Source organism: Haliotis rubra, unplaced genomic scaffold (assembly GCF_003918875.1).
Source record: "Haliotis rubra isolate DU_JTF1 unplaced genomic scaffold, ASM391887v1 Scf855, whole genome shotgun sequence".
NCBI classification, from domain to species: Eukaryota; Metazoa; Mollusca; class Gastropoda; order Lepetellida; family Haliotidae; genus Haliotis; species Haliotis rubra.
The window spans coordinates 101728-126860 of NW_025767585.1; the positions used below are offsets into that span (position 1 = coordinate 101728).

A 25133-nucleotide genomic window follows, 5' to 3' on the forward strand; every position below is an offset into this window, starting at 1 on the left:
ATCGCGAGTTACTACTTTAACCATGCACATTAAAGCAGTGAATCTATTGTCGCCGTTGTACCCGGTGAATCTGACTGTACCTTCACAAGAAGTAGAAGAATCAAGCAGGCTACACCGACTAGCGATTACTCTTCAATTTCATAGTAATTGCCATTCTTTGATTTGACTATTCGTTCATTCAACAATGATTACTTATGCATAGTTTAACGCCGCTTTGACCATGATTCCTGTTACATCACGGTGTGTCAGCTTGATGTGGGAGGAAGCCTGGAGGGATGTCGACCTCTAGCACCCGTATGGTGCTGTTAGACCAAGGAGAGAACTGGGATTACAATCAACGATCACGGGTTACAGGGGTACCCAGCACAGCGAACTGCGGCGGCACGGAAGACAAGTAGCGGTATATTCAGTGGCTCACCAATTCTCAGAGAGAATGCCCAATTGGCCATTTCTTATGTCGTTTTGATATGTACTTGTTAAGCAGACGAATACACACGAATAAAAGTCAAATACGCATCCAGTACTACCAAGTAAACATGGTATAATTCGTAGACATCAACTGGTAATCGCTATTTTATTTGTAACAACCAAAATATGTGTCACAATTTATTCTTTCTTGGTGTCGCCAAAGCTGTAGTGTTTAAACAAATGGATACACTTAGTATGTTTACCATCATAGGCGTTTAAAATCACGTCCCATAGGTTGTACGTACATGAATGTAAAACCTATGAAAATATGAAGGGATTATCATAATAAACAAAACAAATGTGACACTACGAAATATGTCGCCACAATAGCGGTAATCTACGTTACCGAACGTAAAATGCAGTGTAAAATGCATATATATTGGCAAACATTTGTTTTGAATGCTCGCAAGTGTTTTCTGGATATAGTATATGTACAAACAGTGTCATCTTGGAACACATCATACCATATATAACCGTACACAAAGACGAACCCGGTCTATAAACAGAGTTGTGTTAAGCATGAAAGCTACGTTACCACTACTGTACGGAAACATGAATAACAGTTACCTATAAAAGTGATTAGGATGAATGCTTGGTGTTTTCATAGAGTAATAAATCCGAAAAGGGAGTGCAATATGCTTCCAGTCAAGATCATGGTAGTTTGCAAACGGTGAAAGTAATCTACGTTATGAAATCTATGTTACCACCTGATATGGAATCTCACAAAATATAATTGGAAATAGAACATTTCGCTTCGTAGCATAGTCAGAGAACCCAGGCAAATAATTTGATAACCTACAACAGTTACCACCGGTTGCTGTCACATGGTCGCAGCACTTCAGTGACATTTCACGAAATTCAAAATTGGAAGGGAAACTTCATCTTTATTCTTTATGCTTTAGAAGCATTCGGAAATGATCACTATATTTGGGTGTCGGTAGCCATCATTTCAAAAGATTGACAGAAGTTGTATTTCGTGAAGCATGTATCAATTGTTTTAATATCACATAGATTTTTTAGATATATTGATCTTAACCCTAAACATATGATATTTCGACCTCTTAAGAAATCTGCAACATATTTTTCCCCTCAATTTTGTACACTTTCCTCAAAGCATGGTAACGTAGATTGCAATGAATGAAGTAATACCTTCATAGCTATCACATGTTCCGGTAACTGTTATGAATATTTTATTTATTGCTCATCAAGTAGCAATAATGACTTTCGCATATGGTAAATTGATGTAAAATCGGTCTATATGAGGACGAGTATTACGTCAAATGAATTAGTTTGTAAGGTAACGTAGATTACAGTTTGGTAACGTAGATTACAAAACTATCATTCTGACAGAATGGGCAAGACTCGTGCAGAGATTCAGCGGGATTACGGACAAGGGAATAAAAAAAAGAAGGAATGAATGTTATTCATCTGAACAAGTGTTTTTTGTGCAAATCTGTAATCTACGTTACAAAGGCATTCATTGGCAACCTGATCAATAATATTACCTTACGTAAATGTTGTTGTATTCTCAGTGAAGTTCATTATATTACCTCTCAGATGTCGATTCATTTTGTCGTTTTTTTGTGTGTAAAGAACTGCATTTAACAGTATAACATAAAATGATATTTTCAAGAGCTTTGCCTTGATAAAGTTTATTGTTATAATGCTAACAAACTCAACTGTTTGTGGAAAGGATGTTACATGTAATGTTGTTTTCTTAACGAACCACAAGGGGCGGTGGGGTAGCCTAGTGGTTAAAGCGTTGGCTCGTCACGCCGAAGACCCGGGTTCGATTCCCCACATGGGCACAATGTGTTAAGCCCATTTCTGGTGTCCCCCGCCGTGATATTGCTGGAATATTGCTAAAAGCGGCGTAAAACTAAACTCAGTCAGTCAGTCAGTTAACGAACCACAACTTTGGGAATAACGACTGGATTTTGTGAATGATATCTCCCTACAATGTGTTATGCAGACACCATAAAGAAAAGTCACGTAGATTACAACGATCGTGTAGGGTAGCATTGCATGAGATGTGATGGAATTTTTACAAGCTCCCCTTGAGTGCTACAATTTCTGATTTTCGTTCGTGACACTTTCTTCAATAAAACAGCAACAACAGGTGACAGAAATATTGTCTTTATTTTTTTACGAGTTGTGTCTTTCAAATTGGGCATTCTCTGTGAGAACTTGTGGGCTATTCTTCACATCTGGACACTCATAGTGTTAAATATTAATTTTGAAACTTGACCCCGGGGTAATACTTATACATAGTTTGGGCCCGGGAATACAACAAAACACATGTGACCACCGCCAGCCATTATCTGCGGGTGTCCACTCGTCGAGGAAAATCCATGTTCACGTTATCTTTAACTATTCTTATTAAAATTCCAATTTTTCACCGACTTGTGTGAAAACTGTTAAACACGTTTCGGCTTTATTAAAGAAATTGAACCTTGAGATAACGATACATAATACTCATGTGACAAGAGAACAGGTCTGTACCGTGGGGCGACTGAGGCGTGTAGGAACGCTGAGTGTAAGGTCAGCGCAATCAAACCAATCAGCAATCCAATACAGCAGTTAGGTCACCATGGCGTGGACAACGGCCTATTCTCCACCGGTTCCCATGCCAGTGAAGCTGAATGCTATTTGAATATATCAGTGAAGGCTGCATCGATCGATGGTGGGCTCAACTTGACTCCCTGGTTGTAGGCACCAGACTGCAGTCGGTGGCGGGAAACATCTCGCGGCACTCGTGTCCTCCGTTCGCCCTTGATTCATTCATCCTCCTGAAGTCGCCGTCCCTGGTCCTGCTGCTGCGCCCGATCCACAACCATCTACACACCATGGATTTACACGGCCAGAGGGACTAAACTGTCACACTGAGGTATGGGCTCTTGGCTTTTCTCACGAGTTGTTGACACTGGAAATGTGACGATTTGATGTGACCTGATGCCATGTTCTGTGAGTGTCTACAATAGTCGGTCCTCAAATAACTCCATGATTGGTCAAATATAAACCCAACATCCTGTTTTCGATTGTTTAAACACAAGATTGATACTATTGACCGGTAACACGATCACTTTTTTCTAATTTGAGCTAAGGCGGTGTTTATTTCACAATCAAATATGTCTCATTTCTTCGAATGTTTGGAATGCCGTCAGAAGCCGATCAATGCCGTAATCGGTCTATGTGGAAACGTCCTCTGCTGCTACATGGAAGCCCTTACAACTGGGTATTCCCGTATGTGACTTTGTGACTGTGGTCGGTGTGTTTGGGAATCACTTGTGGCTACGTCTGTAAGATACGTGCTGCACCGGCCGTACATCACAGTATCAGGTCTACACCCAGTAGGACCCGTAAACCGTATTGTCCAAACTGTATTGTACAAATCGTATTGTCAGTTCCATCGTTCTAAATTCGACTGTGTGTCTCTATTGGAGCTAAATAGAGAAACACTATCTACCCCATCATGTATGCGGGATTAGCCTGTCTCCCAGTCCCTGAACCACATTATTTCCCCTACTGCCACGCCCTCTCTGCAGTGCTAAAGCCCTAAATAAAGCAAGTCTAGATTTCCTCAGGTTTATCTGAATCTGTGGTCTCCCTTGGTCTCCTTTTCAATTTAAACGGGCTTGTTTGTTACTATCAAAAAAATATATATAAATATATATATTCAGAGACTAAGCATTAGTATAGCTACCTGGAGAGTAATTAATTGCCAGTATGCGACAGCTGGGAATACCTACCTGCGTCGTGCATCCCATACGTATCACACACAGCAGGGAGTCTATGAACTGGATGACTAATAAGCCAGGTATAGATGACATGATACTTGATCGGTCCCCGGAACAGAACACCAGTTGACTTGGACTGCACGTGATGGCCGTACTGCAGCTGTGTAGCTCACCTTACCCAGCCAAGTGGCAACATGGGCACCTGGGGGAGCTGTGTGTAGCTCACCTCACCTAGCCAAGTGACAGCATGGGCAGCTGGAGGAGCTGTGTGTGTAGCTCACCTTACCCAGCCAAGTGGCAGCATGGGCAGCTGGAGGAGCTGTGTGTGTAGCTCACCTTGCCTAGCCAAGTGGCAGCATGGGCAGCTGGGGGAGCTGTGTGTGTAGCTCACTTTACCCAGCCAAGTGGCAACATGGGCATGGGCAGCTGGAGGAGCTGTGTGTGTAGCTCACCTTGCCCAGCCAAGTGGCAGCATGGGCAGCTGGAGGAGCTGTGTGTGTAGCTCACCTTGCCTAGCCAAGTGGCAGCATTGGCAGCTGGGGGAGCTGTGTGTAGCTGTGTGTGGCTCACCTTACCTAGCCAAGCTGGCAGCAGTGGGCAGCTGAAGGAGCTGTGTGTGCAGCTCACCTTGCCTAGCCAAGTGGCAACATGGGCAGCTGGGTGAGCTGTGTGTAGCTCACCTTACCTAGCCAAGTGACAGCATGGGCAGCTGAAGGAGCTGTGTGTGCAGCTCACCTTACCTAGCCAAGTGGCAGCATGGGCAGCTGGAAGGAGCTGTGTGTGCAGCTCACCTTACCTAGCCAAGTGGCAGCATGGGCAGCTGGAGGAGCTGTGTGTGTAGCTCACCTTGCCTAGCCAAGTGGCAGCATGGGCAGCTGGAGGAGCTGTGTGTGTAGCTCACCTTACCTAGCCAAGTGGCTGGAGGAGCTGTGTGTGTAGCTCACCTTACCTAGCCAAGTGGCAGCATGGGCAGCTGGAGGAGCTGTGTGTATAGCTCACCTTACCTAGCCAAGTGGCTGGAGGAGCTGTGTGTGTAGCTCACCTTACCTAGCCAAGTGGCAGTGGGCAGCTGGAGGAGCTGTGTGTGTAGCTCACCACCTAGCCAAGTGGAGGAGCTGTGTGTGTAGCTCACTTTACCTAGCCAAGTGGCTGGAGGAGCTGTGTGTGTAGCTCACCTTACCTAGCCAAGTGGCAGCATGGGCAGCTGGAGGAGCTGTGTGTGTAGCTCACCTTACCTAGCCAAGTGGCAGCATGTGGCTGGAGGAGCTGTGTGTGTAGCTCACCTTACCTCAGCCAAGTGGCATGGGGCTGGAGGAGCTGTGTGTGTAGCTCACCTTACCTAGCCAAGTGGCAGCATGGGCAGCTGGATGGGCAGCTGGAGGAGCTGTGTGTGTAGCTCACCTTACCTAGCCAAGTGGATGGAGGAGCTGTGTGTGTAGCTCACTTTACCTAGCCAAGTGGCAGCATGGGCAGCTGGAGGAGCTGTGTGTGTAGCTCACCTAGCCAAGTGGCTGGAGGACCTAGCCAAGTGGCAGCATGGGCAGCTGGAGGAGCTGTGTGTGTAGCTCACCCTGCCTAGCCAAGTGGCTTGAGGAGCTGTGTGTGTAGCTCACCTTACCTAGCCAAGTGGCTGGAGGAGCTGTGTGTGTAGCTCACCTTACCTAGCCAAGTGGCTGGAGGAGCTGTGTGTGTAGCTCACCTTACCTAGCCAAGTGGCTGGAGGAGCTGTGTGTGTAGCTCACTTTACCCAGCCAAGTGGCAGCATGGGCAGCTGGAGGAGCTGTGTGTGTAGCTCACCCTGCCTAGCCAAGTGGCTGGAGGAGCTGTGTGTGTAGCTCACCCTGCCTAGCCAAGTGGCGGCTGATTTTGTGTGCGGAACAATACATTACAGACTATGTTACTGTCAGCACTTGGACACCTACTGTCAGTGCAGTACCTCAGAGTTCAGTCAGATTCCGTGAGGTTATGTCCTTTACGTGTTCCTGAGTCTAACTTCAGAACTGTGTTTGATCTATTTTAATTTTTATTTAATCTTTATTTTTTTAGTTGAAATTATAAATACAGCTATAATAATTTCGCTGTAAACCTCGCTGTAACACAGTATGTTATCTTCTAATTGGAAGTGTGTGCATTCCGCATACAAGGGCCGCTTTTTCATAACTGGAGACTTCATTAAATCCACAATGCAACACAACCACGCCCCGTTGGAATGCCATCAATGACTATATGGACTATGAGGCACGCTTTCCTGTAGGAATCTGGACACAGTTCGGCAATATTGGGCCCAGGACGAATAACCATTTTGAGGGGTGGCATCAGCAGTTGAAGAATTATATTCCATGACATTTTGTCAGTTTCAATGAATGAAATGCATTCACCAAGGATAACGATACCTTATATCTAGAAACCCTATTTTAGTCAATGTTTCCCGTATTGCCAAAAGTTGACTTTTGGTCAAGTTGATTTTAGTGAAGGTAGAATAGGTCAGCACATTAACCTTACATCCTGATCACTGGACCGTATCATGTTGTTTTAACGTGTAGGCAGAATGGGAAGACACCGATAGCAGCAGTACCATGGACATATGGAGGCTGTAATGACGAAGTTGTCAATCAGTAGGATTTTACAGGTTTAATACTCTCGAGTTGTTGATACGTGGTCAGGAAAGATCATGTATTTGTATGATCAGTTCCAAGAGAACGTCTCAGAGCTACTTTTACTGTTGAGAAATGTGGCGTACCAAAGTCTGGAGGTGCATAGAGAGTATTTTCTATTGCTTGTAAAGGTTTCATGAATATAAGTACAAATACAAATACAAATGGTATGCTGTGGTTAGAATGTGGGAAGTACACTTGTGGGAAGTGCTTCATATAAAGTACAAAACATAGGTTCTGAAATTGACGAAAGCATTTTAATTCATATTTAGGAAGACATCTCCACGACTTTAACATCGTTACTCACAATTTGAACGTGCATGTTCATGCACGGCGAACAATTTAGATGTTTAAGGGTTTGTTTGGAGCCTGATACTCACGCACTTGGTTTTGGTATCTGAACACCATTATCTTTTTGCTAATAGATGCTCATAAAACACTTTCGTTTAACCATAAATAACGCTTTCAAAGACTATGTCGCAACAACGGCGACGCTCTATAGTTTTGCTTCGAAAAGGAATGGCACAAAACGAATTTGCCAGATACTCATGACTTATCAAGGGCCGGTTGTCCACGTGCCTGTACCCCGTAGAACATGAGGTCGGACCATACCTAGGATAGGACCAGAGGCAGCCAGTAACGCCAGCTAAATTTGCCTAATGTTAGGTTGATATTTGGAACAACATTCCCCAAGCTATTTTCAATCATCTGGTATATTAAAAGCACGATGCTGCTTCGCCAGTTTCAATGCAGATGTTGGTTACACCCGATATCCTTCATCGAGTTGTTATATCACCTCTCTTTAGGACATGTCACTCTGTCTCCTCCTCCTCCTCCCTGTTGTGGGCTTTCACAATGAATTTGTTATAATGCAACAACTGACTAAACATTATGGCTGTATTCAGTAACACAGCATTTACATTTAGCTTCTTGGGAAGCACAGTTACGTTTTCCTTTAGTACTATATTTTGGACAAGGACAATATATACGACCAGCAACAGATATACACGTGAGGCATATCAACCCGTTTATGTCTTGGTATGTGTTCTAAACGTCACGTGGAAGAAACTTCGGTCATGAAGTTTTGGTTTTCATTGGATTGTCCAGGAAAATGGACAGTGATCGATAAAGAAGACTTACATGCATGTGTGCTGTAAAGAGGTGATCGATTAGGTAGACTTACATGCATGTGTACCGTAAAGAGATGATCGATTAAGAAGACTTACATGCATGTGTGCTGTAAAGAGATGATCGATGTGTACTAAGTAGCCTTACATGCATGTGTACTGTAAAAAGATGATCGATTAAGTAGCCTTACATGCATGTGTACTGTAAAAAGATGATCGAATAAATAGACTTACATGCATGTGTACTGTAAAGAGATGATCGATTAAGTAGCCTTACATGCATGTGTACTGTAAAGAGATGATCGATGAAGTAGACTTACATGCATGTGTACCGTAAAGAGATGATCGAGTAAGTAGACTTACATGCATGTGTATCGTAAAGAGATGATCGATGAAGTAGACTTACATGCATGTGTACCGTAAAGAGATGATCGATTAAGTAGACTTACATGCATGTGTACCGTAAAGAGATGATCGATTAAGTAGACTTACATGCATGTGTACCGTAAAGAGATGATCGATTAAGTAGACTTACTTGCATGTGTACTGTAAAGAGATGATCGATTAAGTAGACTCACATGCACGTGTACCGTAAAGAGATGATCGATTAAGTAGACTTTCATGCATGTGTACCGTAAAGAGATGATCGATTAAGAAGGTTTACATGCATGTGTGCTGGCAATAAGGTGTTGATTAAAGACATGCTTAGTTCACATTAGCGTATGTACTAAGACGTATATGCCACAAAGAGGTTGACGTGTATGTTGAAATTAAGATGCAATACCAATGTATATACTGTCGATAGATTCTCCTTACAAACACGTTTGTGAAGCGCTAGTCGTATAAAAATGTAACAGTCGTCTTTAGCGCACCTGCATTTAGACAAAGTGACAGATAGCTGAATACATTAATGTTTAAAGGAAGCTATTCTACTAATTACTTTTCAACAGAGGACCAACAACAATGGTATTGAACAGAGTATGTCGCTGGACAGGTGTAGGTTAGTCATTGGCGGCAAAAACGGTTTTATACACAAATGAACAACAACAACAACAACAAACAAACAAACTTCGTGATATAATGAGGAAATCGTGCAGCTGACATCCTGTGAGTACTTGAAGCTATAACTTCTGCACTTAATTGATCAGTGGGTTGGGCACAGCTTCGCTACAGTCTCGAGGTCACTGCCTACACTTCTCAAGGCAGGCTTTCTACTGTTTTAAGTGCATGTTTGGCCAACATTGGTGCTTTTCATGTAGTCTTTCATCAAGGTGCATTTACCCATATAGCCACTTATTCTATTTACGGTGTGAAAGTCAGATCGAACCTTCAATAATGTCCCGAGCATTGTTCAATGAGGAAGTGTCAGAGCAGCACCTGGCCTCCAGCAACTGGTTATCGAGTTAACGGTGCATGGGATTTATAGGCTGTGTGGCGTGACATCTGACATCTGACATCTGAGATAAAGTAATCTTGTCTCCCCCGTGTTGTTGGTGAGAGTCGACGCCGCCACGACCATCATGTGTACGTGGTAGCTCTTATTGGCAGGTCCAGGACTTGTCAGTGACTGCTGACGCTAGCACATCAAACTGCCAGGCTCGTACATAGTGACAGTAGGCAGACAACCTTAGCCAGAACAGGTTAACATCTCATCAGGCCCACAAGCATCAGTGAGCAGGGTACTGTAGTCATTTGATAAAATCATTCACCACGCCAATCCTGTCAATCTGACAGCTTGGAAACTAAAATTCTCGTCATAAACAACCAAAGCTACATCAGGTTGTTTTACGGGCCTTATACACGCCATGTGTCATCTGGCTGTTGTACGGGCCTTATTTACTCCAGGCTACATCAGGTTGTTGTACGGGCCTCATATATTCCAGAATACTCCAGGTTGTTGTATGGGCCTCACATATTCCAGGCTACATCATGTTGTTGTACGGGATTTACACAGTCCAGGCTACATCATATTGTTGTACGGGCCTTATACACTCCAGGCCACATCTGGCTGTTGTACGGGCCTTATATATTCCCGCCTAGATCAGGATACTGTACGGGCCTTATATACTACAGCTACATGAGGATACTGTACGGGCCTTATATACTCCAGGCTACATAAGGATACTGTACGGGTCTTATATGCTACAGCTACATCAGGATACTGTACGGGCCTTATATACTCCAGGCTACATCAGGATACTGTACGGGCCTTATATACTCCAGGCTACATAAGGATACTGTACGAGCCTTATATACTACAGCTACATCAGGATACTGTACGGGCCTTATATACTCCAGGCTACATCAGGATACTGTACGGGCCTTATATACTCCAGGCTACATAAGGATACTGTACGGGTCTTATATGCTACAGCTACATCAGGATACTGTACGGGCCTTATATACTCCAGGCTACATCAGGATACTGTACGGGCCTTATATACTCCAGGCTACATCAGGATACTGTACGGGCCTTATATACTCCAGGCTACATAAGGATACTGTACGGGCCTTATATACTACAGCTACATCAGGATACTGTACGGGCCTTGTATACTACAGCTACATCAGAAGGTTGTACGGGCCTTGTATGCCGCAGGCTACACCAGGTTGTTGTACGGGCCATATATACTCCAGGCCACATCAAGATGTTGTACGGGTACCTGTTACCAGTAACCAGTTGCCATCATCCTAACGTACATTGTTTAAGACAATGATGTAGACATGCAGGCAAGACGCCATGTTCACTGGCTTTCTACATGTCGGTATTATGTATGAAGCTATGTCAGGAAACAAAATCTGCGACTAGGTCGGGGTGGATGGAGGCTCAGCCCTCAGGGAGCCCTGACAATCGGTCACTGAATAGTGACTTAAACGTAACTTCCATTCAGTCATGCCGCCGCCAACAGTTTATTCCAGGCCGTGTGGCGGACCAGAAGGTTCTTCAATGACTTGGACATAATCCTGTGTAGCCAGTGCTTGGTCCCTACTGCAGCATATGGATATTGATTGAGTGCTATACTTGTTTGATTCTCTACAGCTTCTGTCAAGTCGCTACACCATCACCATCTATCTCTGCTGCCAGTCTTTGTGGGAAACCCATTCCATCAGGAACTCCCAAGTTGTCAATATGTTGTCACGATAACCCTAGCCGATAATGACGACGACCTCGACAAGGGTGTTCTAGTTTCCAACGTGGTGGATAAACCCTCGGATGTTCATATCCACAAAACATCCCCACGTCACAATCGACCCACTGCTGAAGCTGCAGTCAACGATGTGAGACACAGCGCTGCTTCAATTATATCTTTACTTGTTCATCACTGTGGAATGTGATGCCATTATCGACCAATTTTCTCACTGACAATCACCTTCATCATCGTCTTGCATATGCATGTGTGGCTTCAGCTCATGGTGTAATCTAGATATGTCCTACATTAATGCTGTATTGGGACTCCTACTGTATACGTTCGGGTGAAAAACGGCCGTATGTCATGCTATTGCCGCTGAAAGTAATTAATCCCCATACACAGGGAAACACGCCATTATCGCTGACACGACTGTACAGCATCTCTCAGTTTTGTTCCATATGTATAATTACATCGGTACGTTGAATATCACAGATTAGCTATATATGTAGCACAGTAAATACACCAGTGCATTGCATATCCAACGTATGGTATACATGAAGCCAATATGTACACCAGTACGCTGCAGTGTGTTGTATGTATGATACATGTCTATGGAATGCACGGTAGTAACACAAAGATATACCTTAAAACTTCTTTCTTTACAAATAATGGAACATATGTCTGGAAATAATCTTTCTACGTGGCCAGTGGGTTATGCAATGGCTGTAGTACGCTAATGTTGCCACGCTGGGAGATGCAGACCAACATGCAGCAACATCCGCAAATAACATCAAAGGATTCGACGTGAAAATTCAATTTCCCTCTTGTCATGTATTAGCGATAGGTGTCCAAACATAAAAGAACCATTCTTTTGTTCTTATATACTGGCCCATGCCTTTCTCGTTGATGCTCAACATTGGCTTTGGTTGTCTTGGTTACTGGACTGTTAGTGGTCACTGTCCACACCGCTGATGAGCAGGCCCAGTCTGACATGGTATTGTACTTCGTTGTTTATTGTTCTGCGGTGTCATCTGTTATCCCGTTACAACTTTATAGTGTGTTACCACCAATGAGTTACAGCCACGCAGAGTATGATATAAGGTACCGAGTATTGGCTTGCTACATATGTTTAATGTGCCATCTACTGGCTTGGTACATATATGGAATGTGTCAACTATTGGCTTGTTTCGGATATATACTAAGCAGCAAAAGAAACGTCATTTTGGATTTTTCCTTCGCAGAAACAGATAACTGCAAACTCATTTAATGTTTTGATTGATTATTTGGACAACATCTCCAACTTTACCCGAGCAAAGACATTCCTTCCCAAACTCAGAATGGAACCCAGGAAATGGTCTCAAAAACGCAACCTGATCTCGGAGATGGTACGGTGTTCTCCATGTGTTTCATGCAACTCATGCTGCACGTGCTGTTCACAAGGACCAGCCCTATAAAATGCACACCCAAACCTTGTTGAAACATTCACCTTACAACGTCAGCAAGATGCCCCTTCTCACGACAGCTCAGAGGAACCAGGCGCTAGGAAGACTTGAAGCTGGCCACACTGCACAAAGCCGTTGCCCATCACTTCTAGGTCAACGTTCGGACCATCTACAGGCTGCAGCAACGTTTCCGGGCCACCAACACCACAAATGATCGCCCCGTACTGGCAGACCAAGGGTGACCACAAGACGACAAGACCGCCATGTTGTGCGACAGCATGTACAGAATCCCTTCATGCAGGCATCCGAAACAGCACGCCAGACAGTAGGAACACACGGAAGACCAATCAGTACTGATACAGTACGCCGACGTCTTAACAGCGGGAACCTCCATTGTCGTAGACCTTACCGTGGACCTATCCTCACCCCTCGTCATCGGCGTGAACGTCTATAGTTTGCCCTACAACACCAAAACTGGCGATACAGACAATGGAGAAATGAGAGTAGGTACTGCGTATCAACTGCAGATGGCAGAACAAGAATATGGCGACGACGTGGCCAGCGTTACTCAGACCAATGTGTGGAAAGAGACCTTAGTCCTGATTTAAACCCAACTGAACATCTTTGGGATGAACTTCAGAGGAGACTGAATAATGTCATACCAAGGCCGAACATAGTCGATTTATTGCGCCAGGCCGTTCTCAGAGTGTGGTTCCAGGTTCCAATGGCCTTCATCAATCGATTGGTGCACTCCATGCATAGACGATGTGCTGCAGTTATTGCCGCTCGTGGTGGTCACACTGGATACTGAAGACAAGAGTCTGAATGGACTGTAAACGTCCACGTAATGTCTTGAAATTGTGCTGAGTTATTCATTGATGTGTCAAGATATTGTACACAAGAAATGTTTTTGATCCGCTTATTATGTCAATTTCTGTAATGATTTGATTACAGTGCCTATCTAATTCTGAATTCGTACTGTCGTTTTTTTTGGCTGCTGAGTATAATATGTGTCATCCACTGACTTGGTTCAGATATATGATAAGTCATTCACTGGCTTGGTTTGATATACAATGTGTTAACTATCGGCCTGTTTCGAATATGGAATGTGTCATCCACCAGCTAAGTGCTACTATAAAATATTGGCTTAGTGCAGATATAGAGTGTGTCAACTATTAGTTTAGTTCAGATATAGAATGTGTCAAGTATTCCCTTAGGGCAGATATAGAATGTTTCAAGTATTCCCTTAGGGCAGATATAGAATGTGTCAACTATTCCCTTAGGGCAGATATAGAATGTGTCAACTATTGGCTTAGTGCAGATATAGAATGTGTCAACTATTGGCTTAGTGCAGATATAGAATGTGTCAACTATTGGCTTAGTGCAGATATAGAATGTGTCAACTATTGGCTTAGTGCAGATATAGAATAGTCAATGTGTCAACTATTGGCTTAGTGCAGATATAGAATGTGTCAACTATTGGCTTAGTGCAGATATAGAATGTGTCAACTATTGGCTTAGTGCAGATATAGAATGTGTCAACTATTGGCTTAGTGCAGATATAGAATGTGTCAACTATTGGCTTAGTGCAGATATAGAATGTGTCAACTCTTGGCTTAGGGCAGATATAGAATGTGTCAACTATTGGCTTAGTGCAGATATAGAATGTGTCAACTATTGGCTTAGTGCAGATATAGAATGTGTCAACTATTGGCTTAGTGCAGATATAGAATGTGTCAACTATTGGCTTAGTGCAGATATAGAATGTGTAAGCTATTGACTTGGTACAAACATGTATTAAGTGGAATCTTATGACAACTGATTAAAGTATCGAAGATGGTCTTGTTACAATCGTGTGTGTTTAACATAGTTACAGCTATGTGACGTCTTTAACATTGCTATGTGACGTCTTTAACATTGTTACAGCTATGTGACGTCTTTAACATTGTTACATATCTGTAATGGGTTTAATACAGTTCAGTTTTGGTAAAGGTGTTCAATAGTGAGTTTGATAGTGTTGTAGTTACGTAATGTAACAAATGTTGTTCAACAATGCAATGTGTTACAACTGAGTAATGTTTTAAATACAGCGGTGTAATGCTGTTACAACAATGCAATGTGTTACAACTGAGTAATGTTGTAAATACAGCGGTGTAATGTTGTTACAACAAAGCAATGTGTTACAACTGAGTAGTGTTGTAATTACAGCGGTGTAATGTTGTTACAACAATGCAATGTGTTACAACTGAGTAGTGTGGTAATTACAGCGGTGTAATGTTGTTGCAGCTCTGTTATGGATTTAACAGTGTTATAGCTGTGATGAATATGTTAAATGTCTTACAGCTGTCTGATATGTTCAGTTTTGTTACAGCTGTGTAGTGTTAAACATTTGTTACAGCTGTGTGGTGTGTTAAACACGTGTTACAGCTGCGTAGTGTTAAGCAGTTGTTACAGCTGTGTAGTGTTAAACAATTGTTACAGCTCTGTAGTGTTTAACATTTGACCCGTAAAGATCCAGGTTAGAATAGGTCTTCAGCAACCCATGCTTGCCATAAAAGGCGACTATGCTTGTCATAAGAGGCGACTAACGGGATCGGGTGGTCAGGCTTGCTGACTTGGTTGACACATGTCATCATATCCCCATTGCGTAGATCGATGCTCATACTGTTGATTACTGGATTGTCTCGTCCAGACCGCCGCCATATAGCTGGAATATTGCTGAGTGCGGGGTAAAATTAAACTCACTCACTTTAACATTTGTTACAGCTGTGTAGTGTTTAGCAGTTGTTACAGCTGTGTAGTTTTTCACATTTGTTACAGCTGTGTGGTGTTTAACATTTGTTACAGCTGTGTAGTGTTTCACATTTGTTACAGCTGTGTAGTGTTTCACATTTGTTACAGCTGTGTCGAGTTTCACATTTGTTACAGCTGTGTAGTGTTAAACAGTTGTTACAGCTGTGTAGTGTTTAACATGTGTTACAGCTGTGTAGTGTTTAACCTTTTACAGCTAGTGTAGTGTTTACAGCTGTGTAGTGTTTAACAATTTTACAGCTGTGCAGTGTATTTGACATTTGTTACAGCTGTGTAGTGTTTAACATTTTACAGCTGTGTAGTGTTTAACATTTGTTACAGCTGTGTAGTGTTTAACCTTTGTTACAACTGTGTAGTGTTTCACATTTGTTACAGCTGTGTAGTGTTTCACATTTGTTACAGCTGTGTAGTGTTTCACATTTGTTACAGCTGTATCGTGTTTCACATTTGTTACAGCTGTGTAGTGTTAAACAGTTATTACAGCTGTGTAGTGTTTAACATGTGTTACAGCTGTGTAGTGTTTAACCTTTTACAGCTGTGTAGTGTTTAACATTTTACAGCTGTGCAGTGTATTTGACATTTGTTACAGCTGTGTAGTGTTTAACATTTTACAGCTGTGTAGTGTTTAACATTTGTTATAGGTGCAGGAGTTGTTTAATGTTGCTTGTTATATGGATATGTTTGTTAATGTGTTCTTGATTTAGCTAAATGATGTGTTTAATGGTGTATTGTCTCAGCGAAGACAATGTGATTTAGATTGATAAATGTTATAATGTGCTAATACTGTCCTGTTACAGCTATGCTGGAGGCCAGATTGCCAGGATGCGACTGTCGACGGTGCTATTGCAGGTGACAGCGTTTCTGGGCTTCACCATCTTGCCAGTAGAAGGTAACTAACCCACCATAGTATTAACACACATGTGAACCAACTGTGACACCAGCATGGCGAAGTAAGGTAGGTTACATCGTGGCACTATGTGACAGTACAACGGAAGTTGCAAAGATTGTAGGAAAAAAGGAATCAGGAAAAATTGAATCAGGAAAAACAAAAACGGAAAAAATGAATCAGGAAAAAAAGAAGCAGCTTATAAAAAAGCCTACAGTAAGTGTATTGTTAAGGGATTAACTGGCTTCCAATCATGTATAATTGGTATAAAGAATCAGCTTATAAAAAAACTAACAGTAAGTGTATTGTTAAGGGATTAACTGGCTTCCAATCATGTATAATTGGTATAAAGAATCAGCTTATAAAAAAACTAACAGTCAGTATATTGTTAAGGGATTAACTGGCTTCCAATCATGTATAATTGGTATATGGTTACATTAGCTTTGATAGTGTATGTGTATCATCCCCTGAAAAATTCAACAGCAGAGTGGAAGAGATATTGTTAAGGGATTAACTGGCTTCCAATCATGTATAATTGGTATATGGTTACATTAGTTTTGATAGTGGTACCAATAGATCTATATAAGAGTAAAGCATGTCAGTATGAGGTAAGACATTATGGAGGTGATAGAGAGCAACAAGGGTGGCAAGAAGCTTTGCTGGAATGCGTACATGTACACCAGAAACTGTACAAGAAAGAACAAGGTATGGTGGAAGTGCTCAAAGAAGTCTAGTCTTAACTGCTGTGAACTGATTCTTTTTTTCCTGTTTCTATTTTTCCTAGCAAAAATTGATTCTTTTTTTTCCGATTCTTTTTTTCCTGATGTTTTTTCCCGATTACCGTTGCAAACACCTAGTTGCGGGTACAGCAACGTGCAGTAAAACTTGGACAAAGTACGGTGACTATGTGTCCCAGTCTACCAAGCTGTGAATGGGCACCTCGCAAGGATGGGAAAGCCACATTAAGTCGATTGCAAGAGTTGTACGATCCCCAGACAGTTGAGATTGATAATACGATGTGCCGTTCGAGTTTGACATCCAATGATCGAGGGAAAATCAAAACGCCTTTGAGCAGATGAGCTGGAACTCGGTGCTATGCAAATGTTAGTATAATAATAATTTTAAAAAGTCGGCTAGTTGTGGTAGGCACCTTTGGCGGTGACGCAGTTTTACAGTGTAAACATGTCAAACCGAGAGACTTGATTCATATGTCTAATGCTTCGCGTGGTGTATTGTACAAAATTACAAGTGCTTTTCGATCAAGAAAACTATGTCCTTTTCCACTCTCTCCCTCCTGAGTGAAACCGTCAGTTATCTCTACCAATCTAATGTTCGTCCAGCCTGCTTCAGTGAGATATGACTATGAGTCTCCACGTGACTTGGAAACAGAACATTTTGTGATACATACTCCGTGATGATGTGTCTGTTCCAGGCTTTCTGTGCAAATGGTCTAACGAAGGCTGCAGTTCTGACCGGGAGTGTTGCAGTGAGAGATGCGAACAGGGTCACCCGGGCACCGACGCCCGTTGCACCAAGAGCGTGCTCCACCAGCGGTGTCTGTACACCTACCAGTGCGAGGACAGACTCAAGTGTGGCTCACACAACAAGTGCTGCTCCAACTACTGGGGGACGTGTCGCAGACCCTCTGACTGTTGTAATAAGATGCACTATTGTTTGGAGGTGGACGGCTTCTACTACAAACGCTGCCTCTCCGGCACAAATGTTAACATCAACGCCGCATCACAGCCACTTGTGTTTTCCCAATATGTCTTCACAACTTTTTTCATAATTCTTGCACGTTTTACATCTTCATGTTTTTGATTAAATTTTAATACCTTTCTTACCGCCTCTGTTACTGCAGAACATGGTAATCAAAGTTGTTTGAGTATTTCACAAGACGTCAGATCGTCTTTGGAAGTTGCGGATACAGCGATGTCTGTGGCCTCAACCCGTGTGGTCTTATCCATGAAATATGTCATGCAACACAAGGCAAACTAACACGTCCAAAGCCTCATGCTTACATAGAAAACGGGTGTCCACGTTCACTTGGGGTGTGTAAAGCTACTGTTAGACCCAACCTTGGTTTGGTTCTGTAGCGCTACGACAGTCTACCTTTGACTCTAGAAATTAAGATATTGATACCATACGCTTCCCATTATCACATATCGCTCCAGTTGCCATAACAGACGGCATTAAAACCCTTTGACTCACACTCACTTGACGGAGTCCGCGCTGTGTGAGCCCCACCACAGCCTTGTGGCCACACACAGAAGTCATGGGCAAGTCCTACACACATACTGACACCAAGACACTTAGGTGGGATATTGAGGTATCTACGCATGTACTTGACTTCTTCCCATTACAACAGTTAGCTCTTCACTTGCAGAGATATGCAGTCAGATTATGACAAAAACGGTAAACCTGTTATGAGTTATTGAAAAGGGTTAGATGTGTGTGTGATTTCTCGAAGTTTTCAACCTTTTTTATCTTTGAGCACTTTTTGCATTTTCTTATTACATAAATATATAGATGATTTCATATTAAATAAATAATAAATGAATGAATTCATATTCTTTTTATGCATTTCTCATTTATCGTTACCGACTTAGTGGATTTGCATGTGTTGATTTAACCTGTACCATAAGATAAGGTGAATATTGAACAACAATGGTGAATTGGTGAACGCGAATAGTCGATAGACAGTTCTGTCAACCGACAGCACGGGACAACATCCCGGCACAACCAGGCTGTTAGGTTAGGTGTACACACACACCACAGGAAACCACATTAAATACAGCTTGTATTTTCGGATAAATTCGTTAAAGGTTTCATCTTTTGGGGATCAAGAAAATCTCACCCATTCACTTAACCCTGGAATGTCGAAATTCAACCAACAACGTCTAGTCCCTTTAACAATGATGCATATGCAATGTCGTGTGCATGGTCGTTCAGTGCGTACAAATTGCCATTACATGTTTTGTCATGGTTTAAGCGTGGGCAGTACATACGTACATTGGTCTTTCATGACAAATCGTATACCATCAACATCAGCAAATATATCCCAGGATATCATGCCGTTATCACACCTACAACGATGACTCAACCTCCCCACTACTTGCCTGATGAGTTGGACATGGGTACTGGAGTGAATTCCTCACCAGGGCTCACCAGTGGGTGGAGTCTCTTCCTCAGGTCTATTCCCACACCAGGAGCCACACCAAGGACATTAACCTGGCCCCGATTTCTCGAAACAAACTTAAGTTTTTACTCAAGTTTCAAACTGAGTTTGATAATTTGAAACAACTGAATTTGTAACTCAACTCCATGTTTGCAGTAAAAAAGCCCCAACAACTTAAGAAATCTATCCACCAAACTCAAATTGTCTACTAAATTTGAGTTTAATGTCGATTTCAGTTCATTTTGGGAAATGCATTTACCTGCGCTTTCTCAAATTTGAGTAAAAACTCTAACTTAAGTCAAAACTCAGACTTAAGTTTGTTTCGAGAAATCGGAGCCAGGTTTCACATGCACCAGTATGGCAAGCCGTTTTCACATTTATTAACAAATACTGATATCTTCAATTGTTTTACAGATATCTTGAATGAAATTGAATTGAAGGTATCTCGAATAGAGATAATTATAGATATCTCCAATAAAATTCATGATATCACGAAAAGAATTAAGGATATGTTAAAGCATATTAATGATATCTTGAAAGGCATTGCTGATATCTTGTAATGAATTATGGATATCTCAAACAGAGATAATGTTTTGAGAAACTACTTTGATCGTAATTTGTTGTAAAGATATCTTGAAATGAATTGGAGATATCATGAATAGAGATATTGAAAACGATTTCAAGATATCTTCAAATACTTCCGGCGACATATCCGTAAATACTGCCGGCCCTGTAAAGTATACTGTGGGTGATGTTTAGAATCATGGCGGGCGGTGCTGACGATTCCCAACAGGTACTTGGTCGTATTCATTCCGCAATGGGTGGCATACAGCGTTTGGTGACTGAAAATGCCAATGTTTTGTCAGCTAAACAACTCCTCCAGACTACTCTATCCAATTTACAGACAGCCAACCAGCAGCTTTTGAAATTAGAAGTTGAGAGTCCATACATATCATAGCCATCAAAGTGTATGAATAGATTGGATATTATTTTTCGATTTTGTGTAAGAATTCATTAATATTCAGTAAGGTTCATGCCCTTCTTGTAGAGACATTTAGAAGGGGGAACAGTGAGGAAGGATAACAATGTATGGATAAACAACTTGTTGTTTTATCGTGAGAGCAATGTTTCTGTGTAGGTTCTCACACCGTCAGCAAGCAACTTGCACCGAAATGTCGCGCTCACTATAATAAAGAAGTTGTTTATCAATATATTGTTATCCTTCCTTAGATTCATACCACTTTAAGCCGAAAACAAATACATAGTCAGTCCTTGTAATTAAATTCCACAGCCAAAACGTGGTCTCTACAGTAGCAGAGTAACATAAATCAAAGCGAAAATGGCGAGGATGATAACAGTTCCAGGCAGAGGAATACATGCTGTGGCATGACGTGGATCAGGTGACCGGATAACTTATGTACATCACTTGATAAGCTCACACCATTAGCAGCCAATCAATGGGGAGCAGCATCAAAACAACGTTCATGTCACCCATCAATCAAGACACGATGCGATAAGAAACAGTCAGACTGTAACAAACCGGAACCAAATGTTAATGTGTAAGGGATTCAAACATAGGTTTCCTGAGACCCTGTACAGTTGGAAAAACTTGAAACACAGGCGGGCGAGCCTGCAAAGGCCCTGCACAAGTCTTATACCTAGTCCCTGAATGTATACAATGAGTGAAAAGGAATCCCAGTGAGAAGGGAGCTTTAGAGACTAATAACATTTGCTTTGGGACTATTCGTGCTCTGGTCATTATCAGTTCAACATTATATTCCACAACTATCAAATAAAAGATTAAATAACAGGTTTATTTATTGGCCCCTTGTCAAGCTCTTTCCTCTATCCATGGCGTCTAAATAGCGTTTTTCTCATCAAATCACCAATGAACTTTGAGAAACGTGGTTTGATGACCCTAGACTGGCTGAGAACGCACCCCGAAGTGAACTTTCCGCCATATGATACTGTTTATTAAATCACTTATGTTACGCCTATTACACCATGTATACTTCAAACTCAGCTTCATTACATGAAACCCTGAATTCCGTAAACATTTTACAAGAAAATGTCAAATAGTATTTGTCATCAATGTCTCGGTGAAATCAATGTAAATAATTACATCAGGTCTGAAAACGAATGCCGTGCACAAAACAGCACTTGTTTCAACTATGAACAAAGATATTCTGGCCACTCGCAGCTCGCAAAACTACACTGTTTCATCTCGTGGAGTCGTGCAATTTGTTTGAGGGTTTGTTCAGCATGCATGCCTAAATGCCTAAGAACGTTAATTCGGTCATCTCTACAGTCAGAAATACTTGTAAAAGTGTTCTACCTTTACCAACAGTAAACATTAAATCCCATCTACTGAAATATCGTACAAAGGTATATGAAACTGTTTCCTTGTATAATTTACAGCTCTCATTTACACCATAAAGGCCTTTATTATGCGATTTGTTCGCCGGGGTAGGACTAATATGTACATACATATATAGTCTGACCAGAAATTATTTATAATTTTAGGAATATGTTTAATTAGATTTCTAGTATAAACAACCATGACGAGCTATCAAGTGCTTGGTTTCATTCAAGAGAGACAACTGCGTTAATCCTTTTTCATTAGTTTGTGAAGAGTTATCCCCCTTTGTTTACTTGCTTGCAGACGACATTTTCAGTGATCCTCAGTATGGATGATTTAGAGAAGAGGAAGTTGATTTTAGAGTATTATAACAAGGACATCAGATCAGCTAAAGTGATTTCAATTAGAACAGGCATCACTTTATCGTGTTTTGAAAAATATTGCAAATGGATATGGCATTGAGCACCAGGGAGGAGCAGGTAGGCCCAGACAGGAGGAGGCTTGGTGTTCTTGTTTCTAAAAGCAAAGGAAGGAGTTTAAGGCTGGATATGATTGATAGAGGAACTGTGGCTGTCTGTAAGCAGACAATTAGAACTGAGCTGCATGCAATGGGTTGGCAGAAAAGTCGAGGAATTACATCACCGATCATGAAACCTGAACAAAAGGAGCGAAGGTTGAACTGGTGCTTACATTATAGAAATTTTAACTGGGACAATGTGATTTTCTCAGATGAAAGTTCTGCGTGGCTGTTCCCTAATACACTGAAATTCGGGACCAAACAAACTGAAAAACCTTTGTATCAGCGCCCAAAGTACAGTCCGAAATTTAACGTGTGGGGTGGAATATGCATGTAAGGGGCAACGCCCCTCTGTGTATTTGAAGGGAATATGAACAGTGAGCGGTACACAGATATTCTCGAGGGACATTTACTTCCATCTGCTCACGCGTTCTATGGAAATTTTGGGATTTTCCAGCAGGACAACAACCCAAAACATCGTTCAAAGCATTCACAGGCCTGGTTTCGGACCCAAAATATGATATTATTAGATTGGCCAAGCTATAGCCCTGACATAAATCCAATAGAAAATGTTTGGGGACTTCTGAAGGAAAGTGTGACAAATATTGCTGAAATGAAAGAAGAGGGGTCCGATATTGGGACAGCATGGACCACGACTTTCTAACTTCTTTGATCAGTAGCATGCCCCGCCGCATTGAACCCTGCATTGCTGTCCATGGTGACTTGACAAAATACTAACTGTTCACCTGTCTTTGAATCTGGAGTAATGTTCTGCGAATACTCACATTTAATACGTGAGTAATGAGTGAAAACAAATTAAAAATTAGAATCTTAAATTCTCAATAATTTCTGGTTGTACTGTACTATAAACTATACCGTTTTATGTTGGCCTTGGCATATTACTCATAAAATCATGGAATGATACGGTGCATATGTGAAAGTGTTGATACATTCTTGCAGGGATGCGCGGTTCCAATCGCATGTCTTCTGAAGAAGGTTACACAGCTGCCAAAATAGCAAACCACTTTACTTGTTCAGCAAGCACCGTATGCTACAAGATGTATTCCAACGGCATGTCGTTGAAAAACAAATACACGGATGTTACCGATGAGGAACTTCGAATCAAAATGGTCCCGATATATGCAGAACAGTTACCCAAATTCATGAAGTGAGGTGTGTTTAATATACAAAGCCTAAATAGAATAGTAATAATGAGTTCATGCTAATAATTTTCTTCCGAAAACATCATCTGTGAATGGCCACATTGTGTACGTTCCTAACACAAATATTATTGATGCCTTACATAAACAGCATACCAACATCTGTTTCACATAAATACGAATGGTGCACTCAGGAATATTCCAGCTATATGGCGGCGGTCTGTAACTAGACCAGACCAGACCAGTCTGGACCAGACAGTTCAGTGATCAACAGCAAGAGCGTCGATCTACGCTGTTGGGAACAGATGGCATGTGTCAACCAAGTCAGCGAGCCTGACCACCCGATCATTTTACTCGCCTCTTACGACAAGCATGGGTTATTGCAAATCAATTCTAACCCGGATCTTCACGGATCAAACACGGATAGGGTAAAGTCCATGATGCAGTTACATATCTCGGATAAACTTCTGCTTTTTTACCTTGTCTACTGATACTGTATTATTCTACTGTTTCGTATTGAAGAGGTTAAATAAGACATATTCTGTAACTACCCGAGCCCCCCGTCTTGCAAGTCCATAATTTTTCCTGGGTCTTCCCTTGGGTCGCATTGTCAAATATATTAAGATAAGAGATAAGATAAGACTTTAGAATCCGAAGGAAAATATCTTTTTCATATTCCGGTAACACTGATACTTACATATTTAAAAAAAAATATTTTAAAACCGTATTTGTAAGGTAAATCACTTCAGTTGCTGGAGCTGCTGCGGGCATGGGAAGTAAAATTTTTAACATAATCGTAGTTCATCGCGCCCTTTTTTAACTACTTTTTGAGTTTTAATTAGAGGAAGGATTAAAACGCGAGTGTTGGGGAATAAGCTTGCTTGGCAGGAGGTATGACAATGCCAACCCACACACAGCATAACACCGTCCTGAGTAAATGGACGAGTTTATTACACAGCAGTCATCGGATCATATATATAATCAGTCAATGATTATTAGAACATGTTAACACTGCAATCATCTATCAAAGTACATAAACATCACATGTAGATTCGTTACACACGACACATACTACATTCATCACGATACATATTCCAATGTACACAATAGTTCAATTCTCTTCACAGCATTGTGTTCATAACGAAATACAATAGTCAAGATACCCGCCACACTGTGTACATTCTATAACAGTCCAAAACAGCATTGTGTTCATAACGAAATACAATAGTCAAGATACCCGTCACACTGTGTACATTCTATAAAAGTCCAAAACAGCATTGTGTTCATAACGAAATACAATAGTCAAGATACCCGCCACACTGTGTACATTCTATAACAGTCCAAAACAGCATTGTGTTCATAACGAAATACAATAGTCAAGATACCCGTTACACTGTGTACATTCTATAAAAGTCCAAAACAGCATTGTGTTCATAACGAAATACAATAGTCAAGATACCCGTTACACTGTGTACATTCTATAAAAGTCCAAAACAGCATTGTGTTCATAACGAAATACAATAGTCAAGATACCCGTTACACTGTGTACATTCTATAAAAGTCCAAAACAGCATTGTGTTCATAACGAAATACAATAGTCAAGATACCCGTCACACTGTGTACATTCTATAACAGTCCAAAACAGCATTGTGTTCATAACGAA

At 41.6% G+C, this 25133-nt stretch overlaps 1 protein-coding gene across 1 annotated transcript; it reads left to right on the top strand.

The window, feature by feature from the left end:
- The first annotated feature begins 3073 nt into the window (after positions 1-3073).
- On the top strand, positions 3074-18826 carry LOC124262783. Its single transcript, XM_046697323.1, has 3 exons — positions 3074-3355; positions 16168-16259; positions 17689-18826. The coding sequence occupies exons 2-3, from the start codon at positions 16193-16195 to the stop codon at positions 18075-18077; spliced, it is 456 nt and encodes a 151-aa protein (XP_046553279.1). The 5' UTR covers positions 3074-3355; positions 16168-16192; the 3' UTR covers positions 18078-18826.
- Positions 18827-25133: the final 6307 nt, after the last annotated feature.

Excerpts from the sequence above, each read along its gene's own strand:
- LOC124262783 (XM_046697323.1), top strand. The coding sequence starts at position 16,193 with ATGCGACTGTCGACGGTGCTATTGCAGGTGACAGCGTTTCTGGGCTTC. Across the intron at positions 16,260-17,688 it reads CACCATCTTGCCAGTAGAAG|GCTTTCTGTGCAAATGGTCT; the intron begins GTAACTAACCCA and ends TGTCTGTTCCAG.